The sequence below is a fragment of the Bombina bombina genome, chromosome 3 (assembly GCF_027579735.1).
Source record: "Bombina bombina isolate aBomBom1 chromosome 3, aBomBom1.pri, whole genome shotgun sequence".
Classification (NCBI taxonomy): domain Eukaryota; kingdom Metazoa; phylum Chordata; class Amphibia; order Anura; family Bombinatoridae; genus Bombina; species Bombina bombina.
Window position 1 is genome coordinate 442,032,019 of NC_069501.1, and position 20,779 is coordinate 442,052,797.

Below are 20,779 nucleotides of genomic sequence, written 5' to 3' on the forward strand. Positions count from 1 at the left end.
AGTTTAGAGCTACACTATTGAACCTTTTCCCTCTAACCTAAAAAAAATGAGAAGTAAAATTAAAAAAAAAATAAAATAAATAAATAAATAAGTAAATAAAAATGTATTAATCTATGTATGACAGAGTGAGAAACGGCAATTGTTGATAGTTCAGCCCTTTATAAGAGGGCAAGCCCCATTAAACAATAAAGTCACAGAAGATTCACCTTATGGTGGGATACTGTCAGTGATCCTATTCAGGTAAAATTAGTTATCTTAACCCGCCTTGGACTGAATTTACACCTGTCCACTGAAAAAAACAAAGGACAACCAAAAAACAAAAGACAGACAAACAAAACACACACACACAACAAAAAAAAGAAAATAAAAAGGAAGAAATTCCCGCCCTCCCCACCCCTTCCGCCTACCATATACCCAGAAGGACTAATTCTGAGTTTTGAAATGGAAAGATCATATATTCAATTTCATCCTCCAAAAGAGTTTTAATAAAAACTGCCCATTTATTAAAAAAGTTCTTTATATCCTCTTCATTGTCTATATCTGCATCTTTTTGCTCTAATATGCATTGTTTTTTCAAACAATTCTGAATTTCAGAAACACTAGGAACGGAGCGCATTTTCCATTTTTTCCCTATCAGATATCTAGTAGCTAAGATAGAAGTGGACACCAGCTTATCGTTTGGATGATGTTCATTTGGGTTATCAAGACATAATATAATCTGGTATAGAGAAAGGGTTATTGGGGAAATTTTCACCACAAAGTTCAGCCAGTATTCTAATTTATACCATACTCTTCTGATTTTTGGGCAGAACCAAAAAATGTGTTCAAGGTCAGCTGCTGGGAGTGAGCATTTAGGACATCTGTCAAATTCTAAATTGTGAACCCTGTGGCCCTTCTCCGGGGTGAAGTATGCTCTATGAAGCAACTTAATGTGTGCTTCCCTCCATGTAGCAGATAAAGTTATCTTTGCCACTTTACCTATGGAATGTTGTAAGATTTTTGAATCCACCGTATTCCGATCCGATATTGAAGTCCATGTTGAGGCAAGCTTTGCCAGTGTTGACGTTCCCTTATTGGAGGCAAGTGAGTGATAACACACAGAGATGGACATCTGGTCTATTCCAATGAGTATAAACCATTTTTCTAATTTACCTAATGTCCAGCACCATCCTACCCCTCTGGTTATTTCAGACAGAAAATGCCTTGTCTGCAAGTAAGCGAAAAAATCTTTATTGGGTAGATTAAATTCCGCTTTCAGCCCTTCGAATGTCTTAATCGATTTTCTGTCCCCATCTATCAAAAGAGATAACTTGTTTAAGCCATTCCTATGCCATCTTTGAAAAACCTCCGAATGAAGCCCAGCTTGAAATCTTGGGTTACCTATCAAAGGAAGATAATTTGAGACTGCAGGATTAATTGAAAGAAGCTTTGATATCTTCCACCAAGCCTTAATAGGGTTGATAATAGTTTTGAGTCCCTTAATCTCTGTAGGTATCTCTTTAGGGGGGGAGTGCAAAAGTGCTACACGGAGATATGGATCACAAATGCTTAGTTCAAGGTGATTATTTAAAATATAATCTTTAGACAGAATCCATCCAGTTGCTATCCGGGCCAGAAAACTGAGATTATATGCTCTGATATCTGGAAGTGCCAAGCCTCCATATTCACGTGGGAGAGAACGTTTAGTAAGAGAGATTCGTGCTTTTTTCCCTAACCAGAGAAATTGACCAATTAGACTATTCATCAACCGAACATCTTTTTCAAAAAGAATTAATGGAACATTCTGGAGTACATGTAACAATTTCGGGAGGAGGACCATTTTAACTAGGGCGACTCGTCCCGAAATTGACAATGGTAGACTTTGCCATAATCTAAGTTTTTCCCTGATTTGCTTTATAATTGGGGGTATATTATATTCGTATAAATCCACAGACTTCACTGGAATATTTATCCCTAGATATTTAAAAGAGTTTATTACTACTTTAAATGGATTGTCGGAACAAGAGTCACTATTTTTCTGAATCCATAGAATTTCTGATTTAGATGCATTTATCTTATATCCCGAGAAAGTGCCAAATTGTTCAATTATCTGCAAAAGTCTGGGAATATTAATTTTAGTGTTAGATATGTATAACAGAATATCATCCGCATATAAACCAATTTTCATCTCGTGTTTCGAAATCTTTATACCTTGCAAAGATTGTCTTAACATGATTGCCAGGGGCTCGATGGCAATGTCAAAAAGAAGTGGGGAGAGAGGACACCCCTGACGTGTTCCTCTTTCTAATGTTATTGGGGAAGAGACAGATCCATTAACTATCAGGCTTGTAACTGAGTGTTTGTATAAATTCTCTATAAATTCAGGAAATTTACCCTTGATTCCAAGTTTAAGCAAGGAGGTGTTTAAATGCTTAAAAGTAATGGAATCAAACGCTTTTTCTGCGTCGATAGAAAGAATAGCCATATCTGATACCTCCCCTCTCTCCCTTTTAGATTTTAGAGATTTTTCAAAGTATTCCAATGTAACCAGAACCTCCCTAATTTTGGCCGAAGAATTCCGTTTGTTTAAGAAACCAGCTTGATCCGTATGTATTACTTTTGGAAGGATTAGCTGTAGTCTAGAGGCTAAAATGGAAGTTAGAATCTTGTAGTCTGAATTAAGCAAGGCTATTGGCCTATACGATTCCTTTTTAGATAGATCTTTCCCCCCCTTAGGTATTAAAGTTGTGTAGGAAGAAGCAAATGATGATGTTGCTGGTTTACCGTTAATATAAATGTCATTATAAAGATTCATTAAGTAGGGGGAGATTTCTGCAGATAGTATCTTATAGAATTAATTCGGCAACCCGTCGGGGCCAGCCGCTTTGTTGGTAGGGAGGCTAGAAATAACGTCAGCTATTTCTTGAGAAGAGATAGCAGAGTTAAGGCTACTGATGCAGTCATCTGTCAGTGAGGGGCTCACTATTTTACTCCAAAATTCTGCTGCATTCCCACTATCGTATCCTTTACATGAGTATATGTCTTGATAATATTTCACAAATGCAGATGCAATTTCGTCCAATTTCAAGATTCGCGTACCTTTATCTATGATCTCTTCAATATAAGATTGTTTTTTTTCGTTCTTAACTAATCTAGCCAACATCTTTCCAGATTTATTCCCGAATCTGTATAATTTGGCTTGGATTTTTAAATCTTTTTGCGCTTGTTGAGCCACAATAAATGTATCCCTAGCTTCTTTAGCTTGTACATATTTAGCCCAATTTAGGGCATTTTTATGCAGCAAAAATTTGTTATATGAATTGGATAATAATTTTTGTAGTTCCTTTTCCTTTGACTTCAATTTCTTAGATAGAATTATATTGTAGGCCAGAATTTCACCTCTGAGAACCGCCTTAGCGGCTTCCCAGAACAAATCTGGACGATCTATATAACTAGAATTAAAGCACAAAAATTCTTCGAATTTGGACCTAAGATATGTTTCTTCTGTTAAGTGTGATCAGTCCACGGGTCATCATTACTTCTGGGATATTACTCCTCCCCAACAGGAAGTGCAAGAGGATTCACCCAGCAGAGCTGCATATAGCTCCTCCCCTCTACGTCACTCCCAGTCATTCTCTTGCACCCAACGACTAGATAGGATGTGTGAGAGGACTATGGTGATTATACTTAGTTTTATATCTTCAATCAAAAGTTTGTTATTTTAAAATAGCACCGGAGTGTGTTATTACCTCTCTGGCAGAGTTTGAAGAAGAATCTACCAGAGTTTTGCTATGATTTTAGCCGGAGTAGTTAAGATCATATTGCTGTTCTCGGCCATCTGAGGAGTGAGGTAAACTTCAGATCAGGGGACAGCGGGCAGATGAATCTGCATAGAGGTATGTAGCAGTTTTTATTTTCTGACAATGGAATTGATGAGAAAATCCTGCCATACCGATATAATGTCATGTATGTATACTTTACACTTCAGTATTCTGGGGAATGGTACTTCACTAGAATTACACTGTAAGAAATACATAAAGCTGTTTAATAACTAGAGATTATGTTTAACGTTTTTGCTGGAATGTAAAATCGTTTTCATTTGCTGAGGTACTGTGTGAATAAATGTTTGGGCACTATTTTTCCACTTGGCAGTTGCTTAATCTGTTTTTCTGACAGTTTCTGTTCTCCCTCACTGCTGTGTGTGAGGGGGAGGGGCCGTTTTTTGGCGCTTTTACTATGCATCAAATATTTCAGTCAGCAACTCATTGTATTCCCTGCATGATCCGGTTCATCTCTACAGAGCTCAGGGGTCTTCAAAACTTATTTTGAGGGAGGTAATTTCTCTCAGCAGAGCTGTGAGAATTATAGTTTGACTGAGATAAAAAACGTTTATTCTGTAATTTGTTTCCTGCTTTCAGAATTTGTTATCTTTGCTAATGGGATTAAACCTTTGCTAAAGTTGTGTTGTTTACAAGGATTGAGGCTATAACTGTTTCAATTTATTAATTTTCAACTGTCATAGATCTTCTGTGCTTCTTAAAGGCACAGTACGTTTTAATATTATTCTAATTGAATTGTATTTCCAAGTTGCAAGTTTATTTGCTAGTGTGTTAAACATGTCTGATTCAGAGGATGATACCTGTGTCATTTGTTGCAATGCCAAAGTGGAGCCCAATAGAAATTTATGTACTAACTGTATTGATGCTACTTTAAATAAAAGTCAATCTGTACAAATTGAACAAATTTCACCAAACAACGAGGGGAGAGTTATGCCGACTAACTCGCCTCACGTGTCAGTACCTACATCTCCCGCTCAGAGGGAGGTGCGTGATATTGTAGCGCCGAGTACATCTGGGCGGCCATTACAAATCACATTACAGGATATGGCTACTGTTATGACTGAGGTTTTGGCTAAATTACCAGAACTAAGAGGTAAGCGTGATCACTCTGGGGTGAGAACAGAGTGCGCTGATAATATTAGGGCCATGTCAGACACTGCGTCACAGGTGGCAGAACATGAGGACGGAGAACTTCATTCTGTGGGTGACGGTTCTGATCCAAACAGACTGGATTCAGATATTTCAAATTTTAAATTTAAACTGGAAAACCTCCGTGTATTACTAGGGGAGGTGTTAGCGGCTCTGAATGATTGTAACACAGTTGCAATACCAGAGAAAATGTGTAGGTTGGATAAATATTTTGCGGTACCGACGAGTACTGAGGTTTTTCCTATACCTAAGAGACTTACTGAAATTGTTACTAAGGAGTGGGATAGACCCGGTGTGCCGTTCTCACCCCCTCCGATATTTAGAAAAATGTTTCCAATAGACGCCACCACAAGGGACTTATGGCAAACGGTCCCTAAGGTGGAGGGAGCAGTTTCTACCTTAGCTAAGCGTACCACTATCCCGGTGGAGGATAGCTGTGCTTTTTCAGATCCAATGGATAAAAAATTAGAGGGTTACCTTAAGAAAATGTTTGTTCAACAAGGTTTTATATTGCAACCCCTTGCATGCATTGCGCCTATCACGGCTGCAGCGGCATTCTGGATTGAGTCTCTGGAAGAGAACATTGGTTCAGCTACTCTGGACGACATTACGGACAGGCTTAGAGTCCTTAAACTAGCTAATTCATTTCGGAGGCCGTAGTACATCTTACTAAACTTACGGCGAAGAATCCAGGATTCGCCATTCAGGCACGCAGGGCGCTGTGGCTAAAATCCTGGTCAGCTGATGTTACTTCTAAGTCTAAATTGCTTAATATACCTTTCAAAGGGCAGACCTTATTCGGGCCCGGGTTGAAAGAGATTATCGCTGACATTACAGGAGGTAAAGGCCATGCCCTGCCTCAGGACAAAGCCAAGACTAGACAGTCTAATTTTCGTTCCTTTCGTAATTTCAAAGCAGGAGCAGCATCAACTTCCTCTGCACCAAAACAGGAAGGAGCTGTTGCTCGCTACAGACAAGGCTGGAAACCTAACCAGTCCTGGAACAAGGGCAAGCAGACTAGGAAACCTGCTGCTGCCCCTAAAACAGCATGAATTGAGGGCCCCCGATCCGGGATCGGATCTAGTGGGGGGCAGACTTTCTCTCTTCGCCCAGGCTTGGGCAAGAGATGTTCAGGATCCCTGGGCGCTAGAGATAATATCTCAGGGATACCTTCTGGACTTCAAATACTCTCCTCCAAGAGAGAGATTTCATCTGTCAAGATTGTCAACAATCCAGACAAAGAAAGAGGCGTTTCTACGCTGCGTACAAGAGCTCTTGTTAATGGGAGTAATCCATCCAGTTCCACGATCGGAACAGGGACAGGGGTTTTACTCAAATCTGTTTGTGGTTCCCAAAAAAGAGGGAACTTTCAGACCAATCCTGGACTTAAAGATCCTAAACAAATTCCTAAGAGTTCCATCGTTCAAGATGGAGACTATTCGGACAATTTTACCTATGATCCAAGAGGGTCAGTACATGACCACTGTAGATTTAAAAGATGCTTACCTTCACATACCGATTCACAAAGATCATTATCGGTACCTAAGGTTTGCCTTCCTAGACAGGCATTACCAGTTTGTGGCTCTTCCATTCGGATTGGCTACAGCTCCAAGAATCTTCACAAAGGTTCTGGGTGCTCTTCTGGCGGTACTAAGACCGCGGGGAATCTCGGTAGCTCCATACCTAGACGACATTCTGATACAAGCTTCAAGCTTTCAAACTGCCAAGTCTCATACAGAGTTAGTGCTGGCATTTCTAAGGTCACATGGATGGAAGGTGAACGAAAAGAAAAGTTCACTCGTTCCACTCACAAGAGTTCCCTTCCTGGGGACTCTTATAGATTCTGTAGAAATGAAGATTTACCTGACAGAGGACAGGCTAACAAGACTTCAAAGTGCTTGCCGCACCCTTCATTCCATTCAACACCCGTCAGTGGCTCAATGCATGGAGGTAATCGGCTTAATGGTAGCGGCAATGGACATAGTACCCTTTGCACGCTTACACCTCAGACCACTGCAACTGTGCATGCTAAGTCAGTGGAATGGGGATTACTCAGACTTATCCCCTTCTCTGAATCTGGATCAAGAGACCAGAAATTCTCTTCTATGGTGGCTTTCTCGGCCACATCTGTCCAGGGGGATGCCATTCAGCAGACCAGACTGGACAATTGTAACAACAGACGCCAGCCTTCTAGGTTGGGGTGCCGTCTGGAATTCTCTGAAGGCTCAGGGACAATGGAGTCAGGAGGAGAGTCTCCTGCCAATAAACATTCTGGAATTGAGAGCAGTTCTCAATGCCCTCCTGGCTTGGCCCCAGTTGACAACTCGGGGGTTCATCAGGTTTCAGTCGGACAACATCACGACTGTAGCTTACATCAACCATCAGGGAGGGACAAGAAGCTCCCTAGCTATGATGGAAGTATCAAAGATAATTCGCTGGGCAGAGTCTCACTCTTGCCATCTGTCAGCAATCCACATCCCGGGAGTGGAGAACTGGGAGGCGGATTTCTTAAGTCGTCAGACTTTTCATCCGGGGGAGTGGGAACTTCATCCGGAGGTCTTTGCCCAAATACTTCGACGTTGGGGCAAACCAGAGATAGATCTCATGGCGTCTCGACAGAACGCCAAGCTTCCTCGTTACGGGTCCAGATCCAGGGATCCAGGAGCAGTCCTGATAGATGCTCTGACAGCACCTTGGGACTTCAGGATGGCTTACGTGTTTCCACCCTTCCCGTTGCTTCCTCGATTGATTGCCAGAATCAAACAAGAGAGAGCATCAGTGATTCTAATAGCACCTGCGTGGCCACGCAGGACTTGGTATACAGACCTGGTGGACATGTCATCCTGTCCACCTTGGTCTCTACCTCTGAAACAGGACCTTCTGATACAGGGTCCCTTCAAACATCAAAATCTAACTTCTCTGAAGCTGACTGCTTGGAAATTGAACGCTTGATTTTATCAAGACGTGGGTTTTCTGAGTCAGTTACTGATACCTTAATACAGGCTAGGAAACCTGTTACCAGAAAGATTTACCATAAGATATGGCGTAAATACCTATATTGGTGTGAATCCAAAGGTTACTCTTGGAGTAACGTTAGGATTCCTAGGATATTGTCTTTTCTACAAGAAGGTTTAGAAAAGGGTTTATCTGCTAGTTCATTAAAGGGACAGATCTCAGCTCTGTCCATTCTGTTACACAAACGTCTGTCAGAAGTTCCTGATGTCCAGGCTTTTTGTCAGGCTTTGGCCAGGATTAAGCCTGTGTTTAAAACTGTTGCTCCACCATGGAGTTTAAACCTTGTTCTTAATGTTTTACAGGGCGTTCCGTTTGAACCCCTTCATTCCATTGATATAAAGTTGTTATCTTGGAAAGTTCTATTTTTAATGGCTATTTCCTCGGCTCGAAGAGTCTCTGAATTATCAGCCTTACATTGTGATTCTCCTTATTTGATTTTTCATTCGGATAAGGTAGTCCAGCGTACTAAACCTGGGTTCTTACCTAAGGTAGTTACTAACAGGAATATCAATCAAGAGATTGTTGTTCCTTCTTTATGCCCAAATCCTTCTTCAAAGAAGGAACGTCTACTGCACAACCTGGATGTAGTCCGTGCTCTAAAATTTTACTTACAGGCAACTAAGGAATTTCGACAAACGTCTTCTCTGTTTGTCATTTACTCTGGGCAGAGGAGAGGTCAAAAAGCTTCCGCTTCCTCTCTTTCTTTTTGGCTTCGTAGCATAATTCGTTTAGCTTATGAGACTGCTGGACAGCAGCCTCCTGAAAGAATTACAGCTCATTCTACTAGAGCTGTGGCTTCCACTTGGGCCTTCAAGAATGAGGCCTCTGTTGAACAGATTTGCAAGGCTGCAACTTGGTCTTCGCTTCATACTTTTTCCAAATTTTACAAATTTGACACTTTTTTGCTTCATCGGAGGCTATTTTTGGGAGAAAGGTTCTTCAGGCAGTGGTTCCTTCTGTATAAAGAGCCTGCCTATCCCTCCCGTCATCCGTGTACTTTTGCTTTGGTATTGGTATCCCAGAAGTAATGATGACCCGTGGACTGATCACACTTAACAGAAGAAAACATAATTTATGCTTACCTGATAAATTCCTTTCTTCTGTAGTGTGATCAGTCCACGGCCCGCCGTGTTTTTAAGGCAGGTAAATATTTTTTAATTTATACTCCAGTCACCACTTCACCCTTGGCTTTTCCTTTCTCGTTGGTCCTTGGTCGAATGACTGGGAGTGACGTAGAGGGGAGGAGCTATATGCAGCTCTGCTGGGTGAATCCTCTTGCACTTCCTGTTGGGGAGGAGTAATATCCCAGAAGTAATGATGACCCGTGGACTGATCACACTACAGAAGAAAGGAATTTATCAGGTAAGCATAAATTATGTTTTTAAACTTCATGTCCGAAGTGTGGAAAATGGAAACGCAAAGAACTAGGTTTTGCTTGTTCAAGCTGGATTACCAGAGAAATAGGGGCGTGGTCTGATAATAGAATAGAAGTAATTCCGGCCTGAGCCCTCAGGACTCCCAAACGTTCATCTGTCAGGAATAAGTCGATACGAGATAGGGTCTTATGTGCTTTTGAGAGACAAGTAAAGTCCTGGGTGTCTGGGTTTTGACTTCTCCAAATGTCACGTAATGATAAGTTTTGTTTTATTTTATTAAATATTTTAAATTCTAGATTGTCCTTCTTTTGTCTTTTCTGTTTCTTGTTTTCTCTAAGTCTATCTAACGGGCATTGAGGTGCCATATTGAAGTCCCCTCCAACAATTAGATGCCCTTCACTGTATAGAAGAAGTTTAGCCTGTATTTTATTCCAAAATTCTAAATCAAGGGTATTGGGGCCATAAATGTTACAAAACGTGTACATTTCTTTGGCGATTCTAACTTTTAGTAAAACATATCTTCCTCCCGGGTCAGGCTCACAGTGTACAACTTCAAGCTGAACCCTTTTCCCTATTCGAATAGCCACGCCTCTTTTTTTCCCAACACTAGGTGAGTAGAAAACTTCTCTAACCCATGCAGCCTTAAGTTTGCGAGATTCTTCCGGATTAAGATGTGTTTCTTGGATGAACCCAATATCTGCTTGAAGTTTCCTTAGTTGGGTTAAAATAGCCTTCCGTTTGATAGGGGTAGAGATCCCTCCCACATTCCACGAAATTATCTTAACTTTTTCCATTATCCAATAATCTCAGCATTTACATGGAGCAGGGAGCAGGGAGGGGGGAAAAAAAAAAAAAAAAAAAAAGACAACAAAAAAAAAAAAAAAAAAAAAAATAAGAAAAAAAAAAAATTACACACACAGAACACACGTCCCCATTTACCCTTGCCTTCAGATTTCCTCAGTCATTGGGCTGACTCTGATTATGAAGCAACTGGCCCTCCCGATACTGGTGGGTCCAGGGATGCAAAGAACTCCTCAGCCAGAAGAGCCTCCGAGAAAAAGTGTACTGCACCATTCACAGTTATTTTAATTTTGGCAGGATAAATTATAGTGGCGTCAAAGCCATGGTTTATAAATTTAGTGCAGATAGGTGTAAGATCTCTCCTTTTGGAGGCTGTTTCAGCCGAGAAGTCCTGGAACATGAGGATCCTAGCACCATTAATAATAAGTGGTTGAGTTTTCCGAAAATGCTGTAAGAGAGCAATTTTATCTTGGTAATTAAGCAGTGTTGCAATAATAGGTCTGGGTCTAGAGATATTTTTATTCAGTATACGGGGTGGTCCCATCCTATGTGCCCTTTCGACCAAAATACGTGGGTGTGTAGGTGGAAGTTTAAGGGCTACAGTCAACGTGTCTGAAATAAACAAGCTCAAGTCCTCATACTGTTTCTCTTCAGGAAGACCAATTATCCTAATGTTATTTCTTCTACTACGATTTTCTAGGTCTTCTAATCTAGAGAGATTTTTTTGAATATCACTACTAATACTATCGAGCTTAGAGCTATGTGTTGTTGTAAGGTCTTCTAGGTCAGATACTCTTTGCTCGACCTCTGACAGGCGGAATGAAAATTGTCTGATTTCTTGTGACAGAGAGGCTATGTCCTGCTTGATTTCAGACCTCAGGACCTCAAACTTAGGAGAAAGGGCCTCGGAAATGCTGGCAACTAAACTTTGGACATTCAATGTTTCAGGGATAGATGTGTTTAATAAGGCTGATTGAACATCAGCAGATGGGTCCTGTACCCCTTTAGGTTTCCTTTCCCTTTGTCTAGCTGTCATAGCTGGAGAGGGTGTTTTGACAGAGGTGCCAAGAAATTTATCCATATACCGGTTGTGATTTTAGTGATAGGAGAGAAAAAATTATAGAAGCAATTTCAGTGTGAACTATTAGGTGGTGATGAATAAAGAGAAAAAAAAAAAAAGTGATAGTGACCGTGGTTGAGAGAAGAAAAAGTTGGTTACAATGTGTATGTGAAGAGAGAAAAAAAAAAAAAAAAGAGAACCGCTTGGTTCAGTGAGAGGGGGTGTGTATTTGTGATACCCAAATACAAAAGTGCAATTAAGTGGGTGCAAATTACCAACCGGTATAAGGCTCTGGGATAGAAAAATGGCCAAGTCAAGTCTGTCAAAGAAAAAAAAAAAAAAAAAAGGGGCCTTATTTCAAAGAATAACCACTTAGCTGCAGTTGCCAGAGAAGCTAGTGGGGCCCAGTTGCCAAAGTCAGATTTAAATGGACTATTGTTTACTCAAACATTGTTTGCGATAATATTTTCGATATAGTAAATTACAGCTACCAGCAAACATTTATTAAATAAAGATAAGTGTAGATAAGAGTAAGCCTTTAGATGTTGTGTTGTCTACACAGGAGCAGAATTGGTTGCTGTTAATAACAGTGGAATTTAAGATTCAACTAAGGGGGGGAAGATATTTTTGTACAAAAAACATTCAGGGGGATAAGAAGTTAAGTGTATAAATATTCCTAGTATACTATAATTCCCTTTTTCCCCCTTTTCCCTTGCTTTTTGGTCCTAAACAATAAAAGTTTCCCCGTAACAAAGTTAATTAATTTAACCAAGGGTATACACAGCAGGTACACAGAGGGTTGATAAGCCAAGAGTCTTCCCACTAATGATGTAAGGCACATTAGAGCTATTTAACCTTATTAAAAGATACCCTTAAAGAACAACCAAAGATTATTAGCCCAATTCTATAGAGAAAAGGGATTGCAATAGTTTCTAGCATTGAATATAGACCTTTAGACACCGTTTCTAAACAATGCTTAGGCAATAATGTAACACTTTTAGTTATCACAAGTGTGTACATAGGTCTCTTACACAAAAAAAGAATATGTCATAGTGAATAAAGAGAAAAAACCCCCAAAAAAAAAACCCCCACTATGTCAGAGTATAATACATTGTAATCAGTTGAAGGTGTCGATTTTGTTACTATTTTTCCTTGTGGAGGACACACTTAGGTAACATAAGCAAAGTTCCAGGTTTTACATTTAACTATAATGGCAGGGAGTCCTTGTAGAAACTTATTTCAGTTCTACAGGCTTTAAGATTCAAGATCCTTTATGCTCCCCTTTTTCCCCTTCTTTCTTCCTTCCTTGCATTAAATAATTAACCATAGAGAGTTTTTCTTTGAGGTCCCCTTCCAAGGCAAATGATTGGCACTTAATATTTATATAATGCCCTTTGTATTAGTGTTCCAGACCAGCCACATCCAGCCCCTTGGCCCCAGAGTTCCTCCCCAGGACCTCCACTCCAAAAGACCGAAGTCTCTGCCAGGTAGAAAGAGAAAAATGTATTGAAGGACTCACCTCTCGCGTGCCGCTCGGCCGCCCGCTGTGTTCGTTGTAGGCTTTCTGCTCCTGCAAGGTGTCCCAGGCTCGCGGGTAACAGCCCGCGGGCGATCCCGCTCTGCAGTCCTGCTCGCAGATCAGAACTCAACTCCCCTCACGCAGCAGCGGTGGGAGGGGAGAGAGAGATGCTGCACAGAGTACCCAAAGCAGCAGGTAAGAGAACTCCCCACAGCCGGTCTCCGATCCAGGACCGGGCTCGGCTCCCTCCCACGCAGCTCCGGTGGGGGAGGGAGCGGGGCAGACGCCAAACAGCAAATCACACGGACCGACCAGGCGTATTCCCGGATGTCGGAGCGGGTAAGAATATAGCCGTATACTGTGTTTCTTGAGGCTTGAGGTTATCCAAACAGGGGCGGCAGACACAGAGGGAGGAGGTAAGATTAGAGTATCAGGGAGGTTGTTTGCACAATCAGAAAAAAAATGCCTTAAAGCAGGGGCCCAGGTAGCTTGGCCGACACCTGTTCAGGCTAGGTGAATATTTTAAGGCAGTTCAAGTAGGACCAGGTAGCGGGGGGAATAAGAAGGCATAGACCAGTGAGATGGCAGTCCACTGGTACAGGTTCCAGAGACGGTTGTGTTTAGCTGTCCGCAAAAGCAGCCTCAGAGCTTGAGGCAAGGCGTGAAAAATCCACCGCCAGGTAGCTGTAGGACTGGAGGTGCGAGCAGAACAGAGCAACACCTGTCTGACTCCTCCTCCACCGGAATCCTGAAGAAAACATTTTAAGCAACTTTCTAATTTACTCCTATTATCAAATTTTCTTTATTCTCTTGGTATCTTTATTTGAAATGCAAGAATGTAAGTTTAGATGCCGGCCCATTTTTGGTGAACAACCTGGGTTGTCCTTGCTGATTGGTGGATAAATTCATCCACCAATAAAAAAAGTGCTGTCGAGTTCGGAACCAAGAAAAAAGCTTGGATGCCTTCTTTTTAAAATAAAGATAGCAAGAGAACAAAGAAAAATTGATAATAGGAGTAAATTAGAAAGTTGCTTAAAACTGCATGCTCTATCTGAATCACAAAAGAAAAAATTTGGGTTCAGTGTCCCTTTAATTTTTCTTCATTCTCTTACTATCTTATTTGAAAAAGCAGGAATCTAAGCTAAGTAGCCGGACCATTTTAGGTTCCTGTAATTTTCTGTAAAGTGATTTTCCTTGATATGTGCATAAACTCATCTATATTTGCCAATAACTGCCCACCTCAAGAGAGATCAGATAAACTGTAATTGCTTTGCTGTACCTATAATCATTATTTAGCAAGACTTTGCCTATTTTAGAACTTTTTTCAAAATGAATTATTTTAAATGTTTTTAATAGCTGTATCTAATTTATAAAATGGCATAAAAAACAGCGACCCATAATTGGCATGAAACACATTTAAGTAATGACAAATTGCATGTAATAATGGTGAACCACTGCAGGTTGTATTAATTGTGATGCCTTTCTCAGCGTGAATAACTGATCTATTTCCCTCATTTTTTCACCTTATCTTTAGGGAGATTAGTCATAATTGGTTGACTCTTTCCAATAGTAGCCTGGTGCCAGAATTATATTCCCTGCAAGAAGTGTAAGTATTGCACCGTATCTTTCAAATGTATGTTGATTATATAAATGTGGTTATAAAATGCGCACATGCTCGTATAAATGTACAAACCCAAGTCTATCATACACGCACGTATACGTAGTTTTAAGCAGGTATCTAAAAACCTTTAAGAAATAAACATTTTAGACATCTTTTTAGGAGACCAATATGGCTTGCAATTACATAACCTTATATATTTTCCTGTCTGACAAGAATCCTATGAACTTTCGTCCGGCTTTTAGATAGATTTGTAATTTATCTAAAAGCCTTTACACTGTTGAAAAGGGTGACCTTATATTCCAAGTGACTGTAGAAATGTGCAGAAACCAGACAATTTATAGTGCAACTGTTAGCCTCAGAAATAAATCATACTGTCATACCTTATAAGCCTCACTGAAAATGCTTTATAGCTTCTTCCATAACAGAAAAAATACTGCATTTGTTGAATAACTTGCAATTCCTTCTACCCTTGTATCCTAAAATAACCTTCCTAGCCCTGTTTTTTTTATTTATTTATTTATTTTTCTTGATAAATTAATCTGCTTAGCTCATAGTGTATAAATGGATATTTCTTATACATTGCTTGATACTTATATTTTTATGCTGTTGTGTTTTTACAATAGTAAATTATTCTCCACCAATGAACTAAAATCTTTTCTTTCAGAAAAATGAATTATAATGAGCTGACGGCAATCCCTCACCTGGGAGAACCAACCTCCAACATAACCTTATTATCACTGTAAGCCACCCCTTTTTTTTTCTTCTTCTTTCTTTTACCGTGTTAAAGGGACATTGAACACAAAAATGTATCCCCATGACATGTTCAATTAGGCAATTAAGACCTATTGCAACAATCATTTATGTTGCCTGCTTTTCCTGTAAATTAACTCTGAAAATTGTAGTGAAAACTCCCTCCAGAGAGACTGGAGTGCATTCTGTTGAATTCAAGATCCTGCATGCTGCACAGTGATTAGTTGATGTGTGTAGGTGTTCCTTTATATCTCTACCTAATTGGCCAATGCAATGAAAGTAAGGTAAACGTTCACAAAGCTTTTCAAGGAACGTGTCTTGTGCTTGCAAAGCGTTTTTACTAACAAAATGAGAGCTTTAAATGAAACCCAAAATGTTTCTAATTTGCTTCATTCTCTTGGTATCCTTTAATTAAAAGGCTTACCTAGGTGGACAGCAATGCACTAGTTGCTGATTGGTGGCTGCTCATAAATGTCCCTTGTCAATGGCTCACCTAATGTGTAAAGCTATCCTTCAGTAGTGCATTACACTGATCCTTCAACAAAGGATATTAAGAGAATGAAGCAAATTTGATAATGAAAGTAAATTGGAAAGTTCTTTTAAATTATGTGCTCTATCTGAATCATGAAAGAAACATATTGGGCTTCATGTCTCATTAAAAATCACTGGTTTCGTCCCTTTCCCCAACTCGCCTCTGGCAGGCAGCAATCCGATGCCGGAATTTAATAATGTACGCGAGTGCTATTTTGCGCTCGCGTCCAATCCCGCGCACAGCCAATCACGTGCGGACATGAGCTGTCAATCTTCCCGGTCGGACGAGACCAGGGAGATTGTAATTCTTCACCTAAGAGGTGGAGAAGAGGTCTAGAAAGCAGCGGTCTGATGACCGCTGCTTGATAAATATGGACTGCAGGTTAGTGTTTTTAATATAATGGTATTTTGGAATGATCACCATAGGTAGTAGGCAATTATCTTTATGTACTCAATTGTGTGCAACCATAAAAATGCAGATCATTGAGACTTCAGATAAGGAACAATACATCAATCCTGTATATCTGAGGTTCAGTGAAAAGGAGGGAGTGTTCTACTGTTGGAAGGTTATTCCATATCGACCACCTTTTCTATATCCTGCTGGCTAAGTCTTACCCAGTGTTCAAGGAAGGGGTTGTAAATGAAAGGTAGAATTAACACATTGTATGCAAACTTGAAAAAATGTATAGTAGCTGTAAATTAAACCGTAGCAGACAGTCCTTTTTAAGTTCCTCACACCTATGTGTTAAATAACTTAGTCACAGAAACCTAAACATTGGTCCTCAAAAAGAGCAGACCTGAAATACTGTTGTTGGAGGCATTGTGGGGTGAGTAAAATTGACATTTAAAAGAAATAAAAATAAAAATCGCTGGTGGGCTGTATTTTCGTTCCTAGGACGTGCACTAGAAAGCCATAAACGCTTGAGTTTTGTGTTTTCAATGTTAGTTTCACGGATAGGCCCATATTGAATGATCTTTAGAAATGAATGGGAAATAATGTTTTAAAATCTTGCACACACACAATATTAATGGTATTTGGTTTATAAAAGGGCAAATATTAGATGTGTATTATAACATTTTATGTGTTCAAAAAATGTATCAAAGCTTTATTTATTTTTTGCTTGCAGTGTTCATAATAAAATTTCTGAGCTGAATGGAGATGTTCTTCAGCAGTACCTTTCATTGGAATCTCTGGATCTAAGCTCCAACCTTCTCACTGAGATAAAGGCCTCTTTCTTCCCACGAATGCCCCTGAAGTATCTGTAAGTAACCAACTTAAAGGGGGCCTCAACCCTTCATAGAAATGAGCAGAATAATGAAATGTTGATGTTTTATTGTTTAAAAAGATAGATAATCCATTTATTACCCATTCCCCAGTTTTGCACAACCACCACTGTTATTAATATACTTTTTACCTCTGTGATTACCTTGTATCTAAGCCTCTGCAGACTGCCCCATTATTTCAGTTCTTTTCACAGACTTGCATTTTAGCCAATCAGTGCTGTCTCCACAGGAGTAAGCACAATGTTACCTATATGGTGCACATAAACTAGCCCAGTCTTGCTGTGAAAAAACTGTCAAAATGCACTGAGATAAGAGAAGGCCTTGAAGGGCTTAGAAATTAGCATAAGAGGATACCTAGATTTAGCTTTCAACAAAGAATTCCAACAGAACAAAGCAAATTTGATGTTAAAAGTAACTTGAAAAGTTGTTTAAAATTGCATGCCCTTTTTAAATCATGCACGTTTAATTTTGACTAGACTTTCCCTTTAATTGTTTAGTTATGCATAATGAAAATAACTTTGCAGTATACTTTCTTTATTTTGCTTCTTTTCATATAATTTTCCTTTCATATAATTTAGCTCTGACAATTGAGGACTTTCTTATTCTCAGAACTTTGAAATGTACACTTCAAGGCTAACCCCGATACATACCTGCCCTTAATTAGCTTTAGCTGGTAGCAATTGCAAAACAATGTATTTTATACTGACAATATGACCGTGACTAGCCTTGTTCAGATTGGCTCCTCCAAATAAGGCAAATGGTGGGTGGAGTTTGGATATTGGAAAAACAGTTGAAGCAAAAAGGATGTTAATTAGTTTTAAAACTGTTACGGTTACCCTTAGTCTCGCTGAGAGATGGACCGCTTAGTAGCCTGGATTCCTATTGCTGAAGAGGGGAGAAACTGCTTTCCATAGTATTCTATATGAGTCTCGCAAATGTAGAATAATCCCCCTTAGCTGTAGTACAGCTAGGATACCCTTCTGCCCACAAAAACGAGTCAACGCTGCGATTGAGGGACAACCAAGAACTGAGGACTGGGATGCCCAGCCTGCTTTTTATTTAGGTTACATGCACACAGGGCACTCCCAGGGGGGGAAGCATAAAATCCCCCATCACACATTTAGACAAAGCCCTTGGACAGGCCACCACAGATAACAAGTACACACAAGAAAACAATTGAGTCCTTCTTATCACCTAGCAGTGAATGCTTATCACAAACTTAATTACAGTACACAATATGCTAGGAAACCTGCCTCAGAAAATAGTTTTCTCAAAACTGAACAGAGTTAACCCTTTATGAAATGATACTTGTTACAGTTTTCTTGGAGCCCTTCTTAGGCGCTGGCTTGGCTGGTTCAGGCATTGCTGCTGGGAAATAAGTTTCTTCACAACAAAATAACTAATGCTTCTGTAACAGTGCTCCCTTTCTGTGGAACACTCTGGCAGACACGGTCTGACCCCTTTTCGGGGCAGACTAAGGCTGTCCAGACCGCTGGTTATGCGGGGCTGAGGTCGGTTTGTCTGGACAACCCGTCGGCGTTGCCATTCTGTTTCCCAGGTCTGTAAGTAATGGTGAAATTGAAGGGTTGCAACGATAAACTCCAACGTAATAGCCTGCCATTATCTCCAGAGACCCGGTTCAGCCACACCAACGGGTTATGGTCGGTGACCAGAGTGAACTCCTGCCCATATAAATAGGGAGTCAATTTCTTTAATGCCCACACCAAAGCCAAACACTCCTTTTCGACTGCTGCATAGCTGACTTCGCGGGGCAGGAGCTTCCGGCTGATGTAGGCAACTGGATGCTCCCCTCCATCTTCGCCTACTTGGCTGAGGACGGCTCCCAGCCCGAACATGGAAGCATCTGTGTGGACGATAAAACGTTTGTTAAGGGCTGGAGCCGCCAAGACAGGAGCGTTAATTAGAGCATTTTTGAGAGCCTGGAAAGCCGTTTCACAGTGGGGAGACCACAGGACCTGTCGAGGTAAGTTCTTCTTGGTCAAGTCAGTCAGGGGTTTGGCAAGTGTGCTGTAGTCTGGTACGAACCGTCTATAGTACCCTGCCGTGCCCAGGAAGGCTAGGACCTGAGTCTTAGTGATGGGGGTGGGCCAATTGGCGACAGCTTCTATCTTGGCCGGCTCTGGTCGCTGCTTTCCACACCCCACCCGGTGACCCAGGTACTGTACCTCGGCCATCCCAAAGTGGCATTTTTCTGGCTTCAGAGTCAGGCCAGCAGCCCGGATCTGATCCAGAACCATTCCTATGTGAGCTAAGTGGTCCTCCCATGACTCACTGTGGATCGCTATGTCGTCCAGGTAGGCGCAAGCAAAACTCTGGAAGCCATCCAGGAGCCTATCCACCAAGCGCTGGAATGTAGCTGGGGCATTCTTCATCCCAAACGGCATTACCCTAAACTGATATAAGCCGAATGGGGTGACGAATGCCGACTTGGGGATAGCCTCCGGGGCCAGGGGAATCTGCCAGTAACCTTTGCAGAGGTCAATAGTGGTCAGGTAATTTCCCCTGGCTATACGATCGAGTAGCTCGTCTACCCTGGGCATAGGGTAAGCGTCCGTCACGGTCTTTTCATTGAGCCTCCGATAGTCTACGCAGAACCGGGTGGTCCCATCTTTCTTGGGCACCAAGACAACTGGGGAGGCCCAGGGACTATCGGAGGGCTCAATTACCCTGAGTTGGAGCATCTCATCGATCTCCTTCTTCATTCCTATCCTAACTGCTTCGGGGATTCGGTACGGAGCCTGGCGCAAGGGAGCTTGTCCCGGAGTATCTACCTGGTGGGTGGTTAAAGTAGTGTACCCTGGCTTCGGGGAGAAGGTGAGGTGTTTGGACTGTAGGAGTTGGTTGAGCTGCTCCCTTTCAGTGGGGCTAAGTCGGTCTCCTATCTGAACCTGAGCCACTATACCTGTGGGGAGACTCTTTTCTAATAGGTCTGGAATGGGTAGACTGTCGGGGCCTTCCTGAGGGGAACAACATACGGCCGTCACGTTCTCTGGTCGCTCAAAATATTCCTTGAGCATGTTTACATGGAATGTCTTTCTAAGATTGTTGTCGTGGCAGCTAGCTATCACATAAGTGGTGTCTCCCCTTTTCTCTACGATCTGGTAGGGGCCCTGCCAGGACGCCTGCTATTTGTCTGTCTTCACCGGCTTAAGTACTAACACCTTTTGTCCTATGGTAAAGATTCTCTTTCGGGCCCCCCGATCGTACCATACTTTCTGTCTTCTCTGGGCCGACTGGAGATTAGCCCGCACGGATTTGGCTAATTGCTCCATTCGGTCCCTGAGTTCCAGCACGTATGGCACAATGGGGACACCGTCAGTCTCCATCTCTCCCTCCCAGTGCTCCCGGATCAGGTTTAGGGGTCCCCGTACCTTTCTTCCGTAGAGCAACTCGAAGGGAGAGAACCCTGTCGTTTCCTGGGGCACCTCCCGATAAGCAAAAAGGAGGTGCGGCAGGAAGCGTTCCCAGTCTCTGTATTCCTGAGTGAACGTCTTGAGCATTTGCTTGAGGGTCCCATTGAACCTCTCACACAGCCCGTTCGTCTGGGGGTGGTATGGGGAGCTCAGGAGAGACTTAATTTTGCAAACCTGCCAGAGTTGTTGGGTCAATTCAGCCGTAAATTGCGTGCCTCGGTCGGATAGGATTTCTTTTGGAAATCCTACCCGGGAGAACACCTGTACTAGTGCATTCGCTACCGTATCCGCTTGTATGTTGGATAGGGCGACAGCCTCTGGGTACCTGGTAGCGTAGTCCACTACGGTAAGAATGTAGCGCTTACCGGAGGGACTAGGGGTAGCCAGTGGTCCCACTAGGTCAATAGCAACCCGGCTGAAG

The 20,779-nt window shown here is 41.5% G+C and overlaps 1 protein-coding gene across 1 annotated transcript in view; it reads left to right on the forward strand.

Annotated features, from left to right (window-relative positions):
- The window catches only part of LRIG2 (leucine rich repeats and immunoglobulin like domains 2), a 175,912-nt gene that overhangs the window by 37,717 nt on the left and 117,416 nt on the right, over positions 1–20,779 (forward strand). Inside the window, exons 2-4 of the mRNA XM_053706656.1 lie at positions 14,273–14,344; positions 15,024–15,098; positions 16,768–16,902. Coding sequence (XP_053562631.1) covers positions 14,273–14,344; positions 15,024–15,098; positions 16,768–16,902 — 282 coding nt within the window. The remainder of the gene's footprint in view (positions 1–14,272; positions 14,345–15,023; positions 15,099–16,767; positions 16,903–20,779) is intronic.